The sequence below is a fragment of the Crinia signifera genome, chromosome 11 (genome assembly GCF_055691185.1).
Source record: "Crinia signifera chromosome 11, ASM5569118v1, whole genome shotgun sequence".
NCBI classification, from domain to species: Eukaryota; Metazoa; Chordata; class Amphibia; order Anura; family Myobatrachidae; genus Crinia; species Crinia signifera.
In genome coordinates this window covers 6,162,871-6,180,592 of record NC_139227.1, presented here as the reverse complement: position 1 = coordinate 6,180,592, position 17,722 = coordinate 6,162,871, and the positions used below count along the sequence as shown (strand labels likewise).

General features: G+C 43.7%; 1 protein-coding gene across 5 annotated transcripts in view; it reads left to right on the top strand.

Moving 5' to 3' along the window:
• Window positions 1-17,722, top strand: part of FTO (FTO alpha-ketoglutarate dependent dioxygenase) — a 256,447-nt gene that overhangs the window by 81,738 nt on the left and 156,987 nt on the right. Inside the window, exon 8 of one of the 5 annotated variants that reach the window (XM_083165325.1) lies at window positions 6,729-6,829. The exons of 3 other annotated variants lie outside the window; for them this stretch is intronic. In XM_083165325.1, the coding sequence (XP_083021451.1) occupies window positions 6,729-6,824 (96 nt within the window). In that variant the 3' untranslated portion in view covers window positions 6,825-6,829. Of the gene's footprint in view, window positions 1-6,728; window positions 6,836-17,722 lie in introns of all 5 variants that reach the window. One more of the 5 variants, XM_083165324.1, reaches the window with a different exon arrangement.

The window sequence follows — 17,722 nt, the reverse complement described above, 5'->3', positions numbered from 1 at the left end:
CCTCTCTGTCCGGTACGACGGAATCTGCCACCGGATCGGTAATTACCTCCACGTCTGGACTCAGTGTTCCCTCCACTGATCCAGAGGTACACCTGATTACGCTCATAGTCCATGCAGACCTTAGTTAATTTCTGCTTCTTAAATTGTAATAGGTCCTGGCGGTAAGCTGCAATCTGTCTGCTGAGTTTAGAGAGCCAGTCCTGTGAATCATCACGGGTAAAAGAAATCTTGTGCATTTTTTCAAACTCCTCGGTTTTAACACGGGCTGCACTCAGCTCTCTGCTAGCCTCCTCGATAACGAGCAGCATTAGATCATAGCTGCACTTATTGAGGACAGCTATCCACCTCTTACAGAAGTTAGTATTAAAGCGTCCAATTGTCGGGCAATTCTTAACCCTGAATCCCCTTGGGATCATCTTCTGTTTATAATAGTCGCTTAACGTAACGGCATGCAGATGGAAGTCCACTTCTCGTTGTTTGAGACGGACCCACTCACGATACATATAGTCCAATGATCTTGGTTCATCACACAGGGCTTCTTGGAGCACTATACCCTCAGCGTCAGTATCCGAGAAGGAGAGTGCTAAGCCTTGGGTAGCTTTAGCCACATTGATGTTGTCCAATATGCAGCCGTCAGGGTCTCTGTTCCAAAACTGTGCTGTATACATTGATACTTTACTGCAACCCTGTATTGTCAACTATGAACATCACTTGATTGATACCACTGCTTTTTTGAACAAATTAGCTAGCATTGAGAATCTACCTGCAAACTGTCTACTGTGTAGTGTCGACATCAGTAGTTTGTATACTGTAATTCCTAATGATGAGGGGATCGGTGCTGTACGAGAGTTGATTACCACACATCAGGCGTATTCAGGCCCTGATTCTGACCTCATTTGTGATCTTTTGCACATGATCCTCACCTCCAATTACTTCCTTTTTGACAGGAAGTTTTTTCTACAGGTGTCGGGGTGTGCGATGGGGTCCAATGTGGCCCCATCGTATGCCAACACCTACATGATGCGGGTAGAACAGGATATATTCTTTCTTAACCCACTTGCTGCTGGGAGGGTAAAATTTTTTGTTCGATATATCGATGATGTGTTCTTGCTGTGGGCGGCGTCTCGCTGTGAGTTTGAACACTTCATCGATAGTCACAATAAATCCAATAGCCCAATTAAGCTAACTTATAACATCGATGAGCGGACTGTCAATTACCTTGATGTGGCGGTGACATTACAGGATGGTCGGTTCCACACTACTCTTTTTCAAAAGAGTACTGACAGGAACACTATTCTGCACTCAGCCAGTTTTCACCCTAGACCACTAAAAGAAGGTCTTCCTTTCTCGCAGTTCCTGCGGGCACGCAGGATCTGCAGCTCTGATGAACAGGCCAATATTCAAATTGATGCCATGCTTACCAGGTTCTCCGACAGGGGCTATGACCTTGGGTTATTAAATTCTGCCAAACAACGGGTTATGCTGATTCCACGCCAGCAACTATTGTCCAATATTAAAAGACCTAATGCAGAAGCCCCCCGCTTGCCCTGGGTGAACCACTATAACACCGCTAGTGTTGGCATCAACAAAATCTGCAAAAAGTTGTGGCCCATTGTCCAGTCTGACCCTGATCTTGGGATTGAGTCCACCCGTATTATGCCCTGTTACACCAGGGGCCGCAATATCCGTGATTGGGTAATGAAGGCTGACATAGCCCGTCCCTCTCCTGCGGCTACAGCAGCCCCTACTTTGGGCAATCGCAAAGGTTGCTATAGGTGTCTGAATTGCACGACTTGCCGCTCATTGGTGGTGGGTGACAGTTTTTGTCACCCATACAGTGGCAAGCGTTACAGTATCAGACACCGTGTGTCATGTCAGACTCCTTACATTGTCTATATGATTACCTGTCCGTGCGGACTCAGCTACATAGGTAAGACTGATTGTACACTGCGTGTCCGCATGGCTGCTCATAGGCATGCTATTCGCACGGCACTTTCCACCGGGCATAGTGATCAACCGGTCTCCAGGCATTTCCTGGAGGCAGGACACAATTTGTCTGTACTCAAATACATCATTATTGATCACATACCGGCCGATATACGTGGAGGTGATCGTTCTTTAAAATTATTGCAATGTGAGTCAAGGTGGATATTTCGTTTAAACACTTTGTCTCCTTATGGTTTAAATGAATATCTTGGTCTTCATGCATTTTTGTAAAAAACGTATATGTTATACAATGTTTTTTCATGTCAAATTCTTTATATTTGTTACATGTTTTGTATATTATAGCCCTTATGCTACTAGAATGTTTCTAATTATTCTTGCGACATTATGTCACCAATTATTCAAGCATATTTACATTTCTTATATGCCTAGCTGATCTGATGTCTATTGCCTGAAGCTTTGTTTTTAAATCACACGGTGTGCGGTTACCATGGCCACCGTTCAGGTGAGTGAGGGATGTCAGTTTCTGGTGTCCTCCTCCCTGCGGTGGGCCGGGTTACCTGTATCACGTGTCTTATGGTGGGGATATAAGGTATGCTTGTTTGCTGTGTTTTTTATTGCCTGAAGACGATGTGGTGAATAAAACATCGAAACGTTGCAGAAAGCAGAGCCTACTTTGATTTATTTGCTGGTGTGCCGCCTACACGAGTGTATTTGTGGAGATCCCGTTCTGAGGCTGCTCCGTTTGGCTTGGCACCCGCCACTACCTTTACCTTGTGTGAGTGTGCTGTCTCCCAAAGAGACTGTATTGTATGGTGCGCCGTCGGAAGGCAGACCGCGCACCTGAGACTGAGCACCCACTGATTGAGTTCGTATCCCCGCTGCGGGACAGAACATTGTCTAAGCAGTATGGCTGAAGGCACAGACTCCATTGACGGCTGCATATTGGACAACATCAATGTGGCTAAAGCTACCCAAGGCTTAGCACTCTCCTTCTCGGATACTGACGCTGAGGGTATAGTGCTCCAAGAAGCCCTGTGTGATGAACCAAGATCATTGGACTATATGTATCGTGAGTGGGTCCGTCTCAAACAACGAGAAGTGGACTTCCATCTGCATGCCGTTACGTTAAGCGACTATTATAAACAGAAGATGATCCCAAGGGGATTCAGGGTTAAGAATTGCCCGACAATTGGACGCTTTAATACTAACTTCTGTAAGAGGTGGATAGCTGTCCTCAATAAGTGCAGCTATGATCTAATGCTGCTCGTTATCGAGGAGGCTAGCAGAGAGCTGAGTGCAGCCCGTGTTAAAACCGAGGAGTTTGAAAAAATGCACAAGATTTCTTTTACCCGTGATGATTCACAGGACTGGCTCTCTAAACTCAGCAGACAGATTGCAGCTTACCGCCAGGACCTATTACAATTTAAGAAGCAGAAATTAACTAAGGTCTGCATGGACTATGAGCGTAATCAGGTGTACCTCTGGATCAGTGGAGGGAACACTGAGTCCAGACGTGGAGGTAATTACCGATCCGGTGGCAGATTCCGTCGTACCGGACAGAGAGGGTTTCCTGGTAGAGATACTTCATCTACGAGTGATTCCGACTACAATGATATTGGTGGCTCCCAGGATAACACTACATCCCTCCCTTTAGGGCCACGAGTTCGTGGTCGCCGCCGCGCCGCCGCAGACGTTACACCAGGAGAGGCGGCCAGCGCGCGCGGTCGAGGTCGAGGAGAGAGGAAGAGAGGCCGTCCACCGCTCCCCAGGAACCGGTAATTAATCTATCTTCCCGTTGCCTTACCTCAGATGAAGCTAAAGTATTAGGACGTGGGCTATCGTATGTTCCGACCAGCCAATTTAGAGCTTTTGACTGGGAAATAGAGAAATTTCGGCTTAACCGCCAGCTCAGGTTACAGGAACACTTTAAGAACTTACCTGATACTCGAGCGGATAGCATTATACCTCCTCAGCTACGTAAGCTGCAGCGCAAATCACACTTTGAACCACAGTCCATTAACCATTCTATTAAGACTTTTTCACGCATGCTGGACTCTGAGGTACATAATTTGATCGGTACACATAAAAAAACTAGGGTGTATAAGAACCTGTCTAATAAAGAATATATTGCATTACGTTCATTGTCGACCTATACTGATGTGGTGATTCGTCCCGCCGACAAGGGCGGGGCGATCGTCGTTCAGAATACTGAGGATTACCGCATTGAAATTTTGCGGCAGCTTTCTGACTCCTCAGTTTACCGTGCCCTGGACGGTGATCCTACTGCTGTGTTTAAGAAACGCCTGGAGCAGAGACTCGCGGTAGCTGTCAATGATGGGTGCATTGAGCAATCTCTTGCTGACGCACTTGTTCCCAAGTGCCCGGTTGTACCTTTAATGTATACATTACCGAAGGTGCACAAGAACCTTGAACATCCTCCTGGGCGCCCCATCATTGCTGCTCGCGGGTCTCTGTTCCAAAACTGTGCTGTATACATTGATACTTTACTGCAACCCTGTATTGTCAACTATGAACATCACTTGATTGATACCACTGCTTTTTTGAACAAATTAGCTAGCATTGAGAATCTACCTGCAAACTGTCTACTGTGTAGTGTCGACATCAGTAGTTTGTATACTGTAATTCCTAATGATGAGGGGATCGGTGCTGTACGAGAGTTGATTACCACACATCAGGCGTATTCAGGCCCTGATTCTGACCTCATTTGTGATCTTTTGCACATGATCCTCACCTCCAATTACTTCCTTTTTGACAGGAAGTTTTTTCTACAGGTGTCGGGGTGTGCGATGGGGTCCAATGTGGCCCCATCGTATGCCAACACCTACATGATGCGGGTAGAACAGGATATATTCTTTCTTAACCCACTTGCTGCTGGGAGGGTAAAATTTTTTGTTCGATATATCGATGATGTGTTCTTGCTGTGGGCGGCGTCTCGCTGTGAGTTTGAACACTTCATCGATAGTCACAATAAATCCAATAGCCCAATTAAGCTAACTTATAACATCGATGAGCGGACTGTCAATTACCTTGATGTGGCGGTGACATTACAGGATGGTCGGTTCCACACTACTCTTTTTCAAAAGAGTACTGACAGGAACACTATTCTGCACTCAGCCAGTTTTCACCCTAGACCACTAAAAGAAGGTCTTCCTTTCTCGCAGTTCCTGCGGGCACGCAGGATCTGCAGCTCTGATGAACAGGCCAATATTCAAATTGATGCCATGCTTACCAGGTTCTCCGACAGGGGCTATGACCTTGGGTTATTAAATTCTGCCAAACAACGGGTTATGCTGATTCCACGCCAGCAACTATTGTCCAATATTAAAAGACCTAATGCAGAAGCCCCCCGCTTGCCCTGGGTGAACCACTATAACACCGCTAGTGTTGGCATCAACAAAATCTGCAAAAAGTTGTGGCCCATTGTCCAGTCTGACCCTGATCTTGGGATTGAGTCCACCCGTATTATGCCCTGTTACACCAGGGGCCGCAATATCCGTGATTGGGTAATGAAGGCTGACATAGCCCGTCCCTCTCCTGCGGCTACAGCAGCCCCTACTTTGGGCAATCGCAAAGGTTGCTATAGGTGTCTGAATTGCACGACTTGCCGCTCATTGGTGGTGGGTGACAGTTTTTGTCACCCATACAGTGGCAAGCGTTACAGTATCAGACACCGTGTGTCATGTCAGACTCCTTACATTGTCTATATGATTACCTGTCCGTGCGGACTCAGCTACATAGGTAAGACTGATTGTACACTGCGTGTCCGCATGGCTGCTCATAGGCATGCTATTCGCACGGCACTTTCCACCGGGCATAGTGATCAACCGGTCTCCAGGCATTTCCTGGAGGCAGGACACAATTTGTCTGTACTCAAATACATCATTATTGATCACATACCGGCCGATATACGTGGAGGTGATCGTTCTTTAAAATTATTGCAATGTGAGTCAAGGTGGATATTTCGTTTAAACACTTTGTCTCCTTATGGTTTAAATGAATATCTTGGTCTTCATGCATTTTTGTAAAAAACGTATATGTTATACAATGTTTTTTCATGTCAAATTCTTTATATTTGTTACATGTTTTGTATATTATAGCCCTTATGCTACTAGAATGTTTCTAATTATTCTTGCGACATTATGTCACCAATTATTCAAGCATATTTACATTTCTTATATGCCTAGCTGATCTGATGTCTATTGCCTGAAGCTTTGTTTTTAAATCACACGGTGTGCGGTTACCATGGCCACCGTTCAGGTGAGTGAGGGATGTCAGTTTCTGGTGTCCTCCTCCCTGCGGTGGGCCGGGTTACCTGTATCACGTGTCTTATGGTGGGGATATAAAGTATGCTTGTTTGCTGTGTTTTTTATTGCCTGAAGACGATGTGGTGAATAAAACATCGAAACGTTGCAGAAAGCAGAGCCTACTTTGATTTATTTGCTGGTGTGCCGCCTACACGAGTGTATATATATATATATATATATATATATATATATATATATATATATATATATATAATCAAAGAGACCGGCACTCAGGTCTTGCTGGTGAATGCCCCAATTTACTGGCTCCGGTGCCCTCTGGCAGGAGGGGATGAGGCCTCAGCAGTATATAGGACAAGAAATAAGCGGCACTCGGAGACTGCGGGAACAATGCAGTAAATGGATATTTAATCCATGTGCAGTGAAAATTAGCTGAAAATTCCATGCGCTGGGTGTTTTTAATAACCATGATGTTTCTGTTCCCTGGCTGCTGTTTAGGAACAAAACATGGCGACTGTGAGAGAGGTCCTGGTAGGAACAAAACGTGGCGACTGTGAGAAAGGTCCTGGTAGGAACAAAACGTGGCGACTGTGAGAAAGGTCCTGGTAGGAACAAAACGTGGCGACTCTTTTTTGAAAATACTTTGGTCAAGTCTGGTGAATGTCTTTGAGGGCATTATAGTTACTATGTAGATTTGGATGTAATTGGATAAAATAACGTATGGAGGTTATGTTGGTGGTTGGCTGCAGAGGTGTTTTCTGGGAGGCCGTGATAATGGCGACTGCCGGGAAGCCAAGTTAGAGGTGGTCTGTCCACATAGATGCTCACAGCTCTTCATATGAACCGTTTCCTCCCACAACCCAGAAATATACTACGGTTAATTGGCTCCCAACAAAATAAATCCTGCAGTGAACGTGTGTGTGTTGAGATGTGGTAGGGCATATACATTGTACGCTCCACTGGGACATGAACTGATACTAATGCCAAAATATTTTCTGTAAATACAGAATATGTCTGCGCTATACAAATAACTGGCAATAATTATAATAATAATAATAATAGCTTTAAACACACCATGAAAGAACATTGACGCTTTCTTTGCGTTGAAGTCTGCATAAGAACATTGACGCTTTCTTTGCGTTGAAGTCTGCATAAGACTCATACCATTCAGCTGACATTGCAAAATACACAGTGTAGCAGTGATGTGTGGTAAGGCCTCCTACGCTGAGGTGTCACGCATTGTTTGTAACTATGATTCTGACGATTTTCACTTTGTCACTAACTTTTCTCATAGCTGTAATGTCACTGGTTTTCAGTCACCATTTTACCCATAGGTCGGCTGTCGTGGATAAGTTCAATAACATATATGGTGGTTCATTGGCCCTGCTGGAAATGTTTGGCCCTGCTGGCGGTAGATTTGCCAGCTGCCGGAAGGGGACGCACGTGTGTCCCTTTACTACAGAGCTCCACGCCAGTCCCCACCACTTCGCTGCTGGTCCTCGCCGCCCAATCCGACTTCCCCGCTCCTCCCTAACTCTGCCCGTCTCCCTGAAGCGGAGTTCCTCTCCCCCGCCGCCAGGAAACTGGGACTCGCGTGTGTGTCAGATGGTGCGCCAGTTTGACAGTGGGGGTGGTCTGGCGAGCCCCAGCACTGAATGAGCGGCGCTACATCCTGTACAATATGTGGTGTATACACACACACACACACACTCACACACTCACACACACACATGTAGCAGCGGTCATCAAGGCTGCGACTGGTGCAATGTGTGTTTGTATATTCGCACCTGCGGCACTTACCTTCTATGATGTAATCACTGGTGTGTCTATCGGCAGCCCAAGCACTCTTAATAAATGCTGTGATTAGTATGCACCTGCGTAGGCAATGATGGCTGCTACATCTCTTCACTGAGGTGACTGAAGCGGGGCTTGGGGTGTCATCTCACTTATAAAATAGATCAATATGGTATAGTATCCACAGCTCCGACCCCCTGTCTATTTGGTCAGTCCCATGCCTCACAATTTTTGAGGGCACCCCTGTGGATACCAGTGATTTAGGTACTTGTTTCCTAGCACGGCGCCCACGATATTAAGTCGTACGACATATAATCGCATCGCATGCTATACACCCAATGCGATTTTAAATTGTATAAGCCCCTATACGATTTTTAATTGTATAAGCACCCTAATGGGTGCTTACAATGTTAAATGCACCCCCACGCCACCCCCACTATGAACGGCAACCCGAAGCGAGCCCTCGAGGGGGCTGCGGTACGTGTCCTCCGACCTTTTCATACCCCCACTATCCACATCGACGTGGAGTCGATTTTATATAGTGTGGCGAGCGCAGCGAGCCACTGAGCCCAAAGCGTGGCGAGCGCATGCGCATTACTTTACATGTATTCCGCGTCCCCTCGCGCAACGCTTCGGGCTCCGTGGCTAGCTGCACTCGCCACACTATATAACATCGACTTCACGCTGACGTGGATAGTGGGGTTGTGAAAAGGTCAGAGGACGCGTACCGCTGCGCTCGCCATGCTTCAGGTTGGCGTTGATAGTGGGGGTGCCGTTGGGGGTGCTTTTCACATACTAAGCACCCATCACGGTTAATTATCTTATAGGGGGCACTTTTTACATTGAATAACCCATTCGGGTGCTTATACAATTTTAAATCGCATACAATGCCATACAATGCGATGTTATACAATTTAAAATTGTATAACATGGCCTGCATAACATCGCATCGCATACCATCGTATGCCTTATGGTCTGCGATGCGATGGGCGCCGTGCTAGGAAACAAGTACCATGATTTATAATGCATGTATGGATTAATTATAACTAATCAGCAATACATCTATACCATATACTTAACGTTTGCTCCGCAGCAAGTATAAAAGCAGCAGAGAGCTTACTGTAAGTTTCAGAACTATTTGCTACGGGAAAAAAAAATACAAAAAGTCTGCAAACAGCATTACAGTAGGGTATCGGGAGAATGCCGACACTGTGGCAATGTATTTTACTTTATTTTAGGCATGTCTGCATTACAACTGTACTTACAAAGTGTAGCATCATGTTTAATGCTGTAATGCCAACATGCTTAAAATGCTGACTGTCGACAACATTGGAGTTGACTTATTTACTGCTTCCCCTTAAAAGTATGGTTTAATGTCTTTACGTATATAAGATGAGAATACATACTGTAACACCGTGTTTTTCAACCACCGTGCCGTGTGACACTAGTGTGCCCTGAGCTGTTCTCTTGTGTGCCCCCAGATCTAGAGATGACCAAACCAGTTACAGCCACCACCAGTTCAACTGTTATTTACTGGTCTCTTCTTTTTATGTAAAGGGCCAATGCATTTTATTTTTGTTACCTGTGGGGACCAGTGTGATTATGGGGGCCAATATGTTTGGGTTTTTCTGTGGGGGCCAATGTGTTTTGCCCTGTGAGGATCTTATGGCGTTTTTTGGCAATTTTAAAATCTTATTTAGAGTGCTGCAAGGTGAAAACAATGAGCAACACTGACATAACACAATAATGTTATAAGGACACAACAACAACAACAACATATATTCAATAGCAAAAACTTACATAATACACGTGAAGGGACCATAGAGCTGGTTCCTGGAGCTTAGACGGAAACCTCAAACACATCACTAGGGATAACCTCATAAATATTAACCCTTGCTCTCCAGGCCGAGCAAGGGTTACGGTAAGGTAACTGATAATGGGAACATGTAGTAAATGGGATGACTTCCTCCAGTGGTTAGAGGACACGTACGTTATCCTTGGCATTAGTTCTACAACCAATTCCATTCCTCGCTTGCCCGAGGTATTGCATGCAGCCTTGCATGCAATACCTCTTGAATGCTATATGATATAGCCTATATCACATACAATACATCAGTTTATTGCGGGACCATGAATCGGATTGGAATCGGAAGTAAATTTCATACAAGATGTGACACTATTCACACAATTTATCGGCCGTATGTGTCAAAATAATGTGAAAAAGGGCCCAATTTGCGCTACTGTATGGGAGCCTTCACACTATTCTCCGTTTTTTCCATCTCTTTAACCCCTTCAGTGGTGTTTTTTTCTTAGGGTTCGCTCCCCACTGGGGCAAGTTTTTTCCGGCGCTCCCTAAAAAAAAAAACCACAGCTGTGTCCCCGGGTCTGGGCAGCGCCGCTGAACTGTGTATCAGCCGCTGCCAGGCAGTTCATACACACTGAGCAGCTTTCTCCCTGCCTGGCGCAGACGGAGGGGAGGAGGACGGCGTTTCATAGCAGATGAACGGCTTTCCCGGCGATGTTGCGGGAGTGTGCAGCAGCGCTCATCACCGGGGTATACACACTGGGCGGCCATGAGCTGAAAGCCGCTCAAGCCTGCTGTTTTGAGCAACTTTCATCTCAAAGTCGCCCAGTGTGTATGGGCCTTCAGAAGTGGCTATTTAATATTTTCATAAGGATCAGTAATGTGTCTTGCACTTTCATTTTTTCTTTAATCAGACTCTACAAACGTTAGTGTTTATTAATACATCTAATACAATGTTGTCTGACTTGTGTATGTTTTCCTGCGGTTCCGTGCTTTGTTTCTATGAATTCACTTATCAGAAATGTCTAGGAAACTGTATTGTACTGTATCCGTCTTTTCCATTCAGATATTAAGGATACCTTTATCAGACTGCTTATTTATTTTCTGTCTATCCCTCGAGGTGAGAATTTGCTGGAAGCCCCCTTGTAATGTAAATGTTAAACCTTTTCATTTAAAAGACGTTTTGATAACAAAAAAATATATTTTTTTTTTCTTTTCCACCAGTGTTTTTCACCATGAATGTAAAACAAAAAAAAACCCTTCAGAAATCTAAGTTTGCTTCATTTATAATACCATTCCAAATCAGAAATAACTGGGGGAAAAAACATATTAAAATGTATGTATTTTGTTTTATAAAGTCCACCATTCCTGGGCCTTTCGGGGCTTTAGATCAAGATAAAGTAAATTCAAAGAGTCCTCATTTAAAAGGCATGATTCATGCATGGGCTTCTGGGTAGAGATGCAGATGAAAAGCTTATATCTTTAGTGATGTGAAGCACTTGTGTGTGTTCTGATTTTCCAATGCAGACAAAGGACAATTTAGTATCGCATGCTAACTATGACATTTCAAGCACACTGATCGCCATGTCCTCTAGTATTATTTTTTGTTTTTTAATAATACCGTGATTCACAGCTGTTTCTTAATGATGAGACAACTGTGATCCCATAGTCCGTTAAAGTGGAGAGATATGCAAATACTAGTTTAAGCATTCCCGCATCTTCAAGCGTGAGATGATCTTTGAAACGCTGACCGTAGATCCATCGTCTGGTCTGTGCACTCCGCCACACAAACATTGGACCAATTGTGACTGCTGGAGTAAAGTTATCTACACATTAGACAACATAACAAATTATATTGTGACTGACAGAAAGTACACACTGACCGATATGAATGATTTATCACAATGACGATGCGCATTGCCACTTGTAGTCTGTCACTTCTGAGATTTTGAACAATTAAGAAGATTTGTTAATGACAGCATAACTCCTGGATTTGGCCTCTGACGATATCTTTTGGAAGATTGCGCAGTGTGTATGCATTCTATCCTTTGTCCGGGAGGTCAAGGGAAATCATTGATTACCTTGTTTGCATGTCCTTATAGATAAAAGTTATTATTAATAATAAGAATCACTATCATAATCTAGTATTGCATCCCTACAAAAGTGCACTTTGTAAATGACCGATACATACCAGCAAACTAAGGAAAGAATATTTTACATTGCATCCATAGATTGTAAGCTTGCGAGCAGGGCCCTTCTACCTCTATGTCGGTTTGTTACAACCCAGTTTGTTGTATCACTTTCTCCTTTTGTAAAGCGCAATGGAATTTGAGCGCTTTATAAGAAACTATATAAAATAAATTGTCCTCTAATGTGCACTCACCTTAAGTTCTGGGCCACGCAGATTCCACCGTGTACTTCCACAAAATATGGCCACGTTGTCTGTGGTAGTGCAAGAGATAATGCAGCCACAAGCACAAGCCTGCCCATGACACTCTAACACGCCACACTGCTCATTGCTACAATGGTCTAGTGTCAGTAGCAGCCAATGCAAAGTGAGTAACGGTCAGGCATAGTTTATCGAACATGGTCATAATGTCGCAATCTTCCATATCGTCCCTGGATGACTAGCGGTAACTTACCTGCTCCTGGCGGCTGCATCGGCTCCATTGCTGCTTTCGGGTTTTGGCAGTCTTTAGACTATATCTTCCCGGTCAGATCTACAAACGTGGTTTCTTCGTCCTTCATCTTCTTTATATTATTCTTTTTCTTTTTAAAATTTCTTTACAGGTAAAACATTTTAAGACATTGTTTGGAACCTGGTTGAAACTCATTTTCTAGTACGATTCCATAGCGCTGAACATACTGAGGCATAAACTCTTACACAAGGTGTATTCAACACGTGCTCCACTTAGTGGCGTAAGTTCCCACCAGGGGCCCGGAGGCGAAATAACAATGGTGCCCCTTCTTCCTTCAACACCAACACCCCTGTAGCCGGGCCAAATTAAGGATCACATGGCCACATATGAACACACGCAAATCCACATACACAGCCTCATATACACACACACGTGGCCTCATACACCGCCACATATGCACAGATAAACACTCCACACATACACAGCCAAACACACAAACAGTCACACGCTGAAAAGTGATCCTGGTGTGTGCCTTACTGTAAGCACTCTGTCCCCGCCCCAACACGTCCGTTAGCCCTTATTCCAGTCGCAACCTGAGCAGCGGCAGCGCGGGTGAAGGAGCGGGAGATGGGCACGGACAGTAGGACTTTCTCTGTCATGAGGCGGAGTTTGACAGCAGTGTCACTCAGACAGTGCCCCCACCTCCTGACTGCCGAGTCCTACTGCTCGATTAACTCCTACCGCGCCACCGCTGCTCCGCGTCCTTATGACGCTGCAGAGCTTCTGATGTAAGTGACTGGGGCACCGGAGGCAATGGAGACGGTCGTGTGCCGCCTTAAGTTCAAATGCCCAGAGGCAACCGACTCCGTTGTCTCCGGTACTTCCGCCACTGGGTCCACTTGCTGCTGTGGAACTACACGTCCCAGCTACAGATGTGTCCTCATACACCGCTGCTGCAGTCACTCCAAACAGGTTATGTGAATCTTTGCTAGTGTTGGCTATCTTTATTAGCCAAATATGCGTCAGGGGACTTGGCAAATTAATTTGATAAGCTACACTTTTATATGTGTTTGTGACTCTGAATTGGTAGGCATAGTGCTATAATGTTGCAGCTTCAACTTTTTTACAATACAAGTTCTGTTGCGCTATGTGTTTATTTCTTTATTAATATTACCAGTTATTTATATAGCGCACACATATTCCGCAGCGCTTTACAGAGAATATTTGAACATTCACATCAGTCCCTGCCCCAGTGGAGCTTACAATGTATATTCCCTACCACATGTACACACACACACACACACACAGACATTATAGGGTTAATTTTTGCTACCAGTATACTTTAGATTGTGGGAGGAAACCGAAGCACCCGGAGGAAACCCACGCAAGCACGGGGAGAATATACAAACTCCGCACAGTTAGTGTCATGGGGGGAATGGAACCCATGATCTCAGTGCGGTTAGGCAGTAATGCTAACCATTACGCCGTCCGTGCTGCCACACAATATACAATGTATACAAATATAACATTTCAAATGAATCAGCACATTCTGCTGGTGCCCTTGTTGCATCTTGTTGCAACTGAGATGTAAAAAAAAGACACCAAACCGTAACAGAGTGGTTCGGGACCTTGCGACTCCTGCATGGCAAATTGAGACATGGCAAATTTATAAGCCATTATAATTTATAAGCCATTATACTGCTTGCATACTCCATTTTGCTTAACAGTAATAAAATAAGAGTAGGCAATAATAACAGACAAAGTGGGGTATTCAATTTGGGTTTCCGACTGTCGGAACCCCGGGAAATATTAGTTTGATCCGACAGTAAATCTACAGTTGGAATTCAGAGTTCCGGCTGCTGAGTGTGGAAAAGTCTGTGGATCAATGATAACGGGCACGGATTGTCGATACATGGCCGTGAATTCAACAATCCGCTCCCGTTTTAAACATAACACATCCGACTTTAAAAAAAAAAAAGTCGGTTCTGAGACTCTGCAATGCTTTCGTTAATGGCAGCATTAAATAAGTGAGTGCCGATATTTTCCCTGTCGGAAATATCGGCACATATTGAATTGCCCCCAAAGAGGTAAGAGAGTCCTACTCGCAAGCTTAAAAATTTATAGGGAATATCCATTGGCAATGATTGGTCCAGGGCACAAAAGATCCATTTTTTTATCCACATTTATTGACTATTTTATTGTTGATTATGAAATTTTTGAAATAGTCAAAATATGTAATTACACAGAAAAATTACTCTGGAATATAAACAAATGGAAATTTAAAAGAAGACTGATTTATAAAAAATAAAAAAAAATCCGTTCTATCCGTTTAGATTGAAAGCAGCCATAATGTTGTCTCCGTCCATCAACTTTTTCTGTTTTCCTGTGCAGCAACCAAAAACTAATCTATATATAATAAGTAATATATCATAAAAATGTATGACGCAAAATCTACTTTTAATCATGAACACATGCATATTTCTAACATTTTGTATTTGTTACTAAGAAAGGATAGTTAACATTGTTATGGGGTTTTTTTTTAGGTAAACTCTCCCAATCCCTTTCTGAACAGACATCAAATAGATTAGAATAGATTAGAAGGTAGTAGACTTCACATAAAACGAAACAGATGTTTGTTTTTCTTTCCTCCCAGAGGGCCTCATTTACATACATATAATCATGAATTAATTGTAGATGTACGTGTAAAAATGTATGTTTTCTCTGATTATAAGTGTAGATTCATCTATTGAGACCATTTTGGAATTAAAGTTTTTATATTTTTGTTACAAAACTTTTAAGATAGGGGTGCTATAAAAAAAATGCTGATACTTTAGGGTGCCGTAATTCAAAAAAAATTGTGAGCCACTGTACTAATATCTAAATTTAAGCCGGAGAGCACATGATCAAGTACAGTATATATTTAAAGTCCGGGGTGCCACAACAATTTTAAGTGGGGGCAAGATTTTATTTCATTCATCGAACGTCTTTCCCGTCAGGGAGCATCTGAATTTACCAGTTAAACCACAGATTATCTATCTATCAAGTGAGGGGCATAAAGGACATAAGGGGAGTCCTGCCCACAGTAAATAGCCGCTGTAGCTGGTAGCAAGTAGAGGAGGGCCCTGGAGGTGGGTGAAGAGGGGCTGGGGGGGGGGGGAGGTGCAGCAGCCGCAAACAGTACTATCTCCATTCTGACACTGCTCTAGATAAATCTAGATGCTGCCTCACTGCATCGTACAACCCAGTACATTGTCTGGCACCTCTCTAATATTTGAAGGGGGGAAGCTGTCCCCTAGCCACATTTCTATTCTGTCCTTATGTTTAAAGTGTTCCTGAAGCCTATACTATGGTATGCCTATATATGAGCATTTATGATAATCAGCCTATCCATTCCTTACCAGTGACAAGACTGTAACCTATAGGCCCCCATACATTAGTCCGACTTATCCTAACAACAAGTGGGACCTGAATTCTCCAGGAGCATTCACACACGGTTAAGCACTTCATGTGCCCAGTTTGCATATGATAAATCGCATGAGAAATATCATATATAACTCTCAGGGAGCTGAAAGGGGGCGGCGGACAGAGGCGGTGGTATTGGGACGCCGGTGAGTCGGCGAGGGGGAACAGAGAGGCGAGCAGGGGGCTGCAAGGTGGAGGGAGCAGGGGGGCGGCGGACTTGGGACGCCGATGAGTCGGCGAGGGGGAACAGAAAGGTGAGCAGGGGGCTGCAAGGTGGAGGGAGCGGCGTTTACCCCCCGCTGCCTCTGTGTCCCCTGCCTGCCTCTCTGGTCTGGCTTGCAGCATCTCTCGCCTGGAGGCTGCACATAAAATGTAGCAAATCTTACGTGCAGCCAGTCTGACCTCCCGCCTCCGATCCGATCCTCACGGGACCGTGAATTGGGTCTGACGAAATGTTAAAACATGACATTTGGTCTGATTTATTGGCCCAATCCATCGGAATCAGGTCAAATCGGACCAAATCTCATTAGTGTATGGGGGCCTTAAGACACAAATGTTTCAGTTATGTTGCCATAGTGCTTTAGCAGAGTTTGCTTAGTGACTGTCCCGTCTGTAAAGGCCAAAGTGCTTGTGAGCGATGTTCACAATTCTGAGGGATAGAAAAATTGCAGAAAATGGGGTCCTTTGATGGGGATGCAAGATTACATTTATTGATTACTATATTAGCTAAACCCGTTTTTTATTCTGTGAAGTTAGTATATTGTGAGGTGCTCTCTGAAAGCCATCTTGTTTTATAAGACTGAGGGCCTGGAGTCTCTGTCGCTGTCACTTCTTCGGAGATCGCTCATTTCAGTTTTAGCGAAAACCCTACATATAGTTTTTATAAATTCCGCTTGGACGTAGCTGAGTTTGTGTCTACTGATAATCTGATGTATTCTGAAGGAGAGATTAACATAATATGTAACCTAATTTATTATTAATTTGCCATATTTATTAAGCCAATACGTGTGTGAAAGACGTATACTCTTATACACAACATATAACTTGGCAGTAACCTGATTTATATTTATATTTACAGCAGGAATTTCGCAGTGTTCCTTTCGAATTCAAGACCCAAAAATCTAATTACAGCTGTAAACTAACCCCCACTAGTAATATTATGTATAGAACTACAGTATTATTGCCATAAGCAATTCTCCAGCATGATCATTATTAGCAGTTGGTATTATTGCATTATTATTTATCCATCATGAAACGTGTGCTTATTCTCCTGTTATTCTCTTAGTTAGTTAGGCTTGCCATAATATATCTCTACCCTTCGGGTTCCCACATCTCTTTGCGAGATGTGCAAAATATCTGTAAAAATAGCAGCCTCGCTCACATTTATTATATCATTTTCTTTTTTTAAATGGTGTGAAAAGGATATTTCCTATATAAATGATACATTACAGGTCATTGAGAGGAAAACAATGTTTGCGTGCCAATTTTCACACCTATTTTGACAAATTAACTTGGCACTCAAAGGGTTAATCTAGGACGAATAAAACCAGGGGAAACGCATGTTTGAGTTAAGGGCCCCATACATCAGCAAGTAATTGTGACAATTTTCAGATATGGAGATGATTGCCACAATTAATTTTAGATGTGTGGGCTCCCCCTTTTGGCAATCCCAATCAAAATCGCCAATCGATTACTTAATCAGGTTTTTAAACATGTTTAATAATCTGGTATTATCTGCAGATCTTTTTTATATGTGTGGGCATTCCCAATTCGTCTTCTTCATCTATTTACAT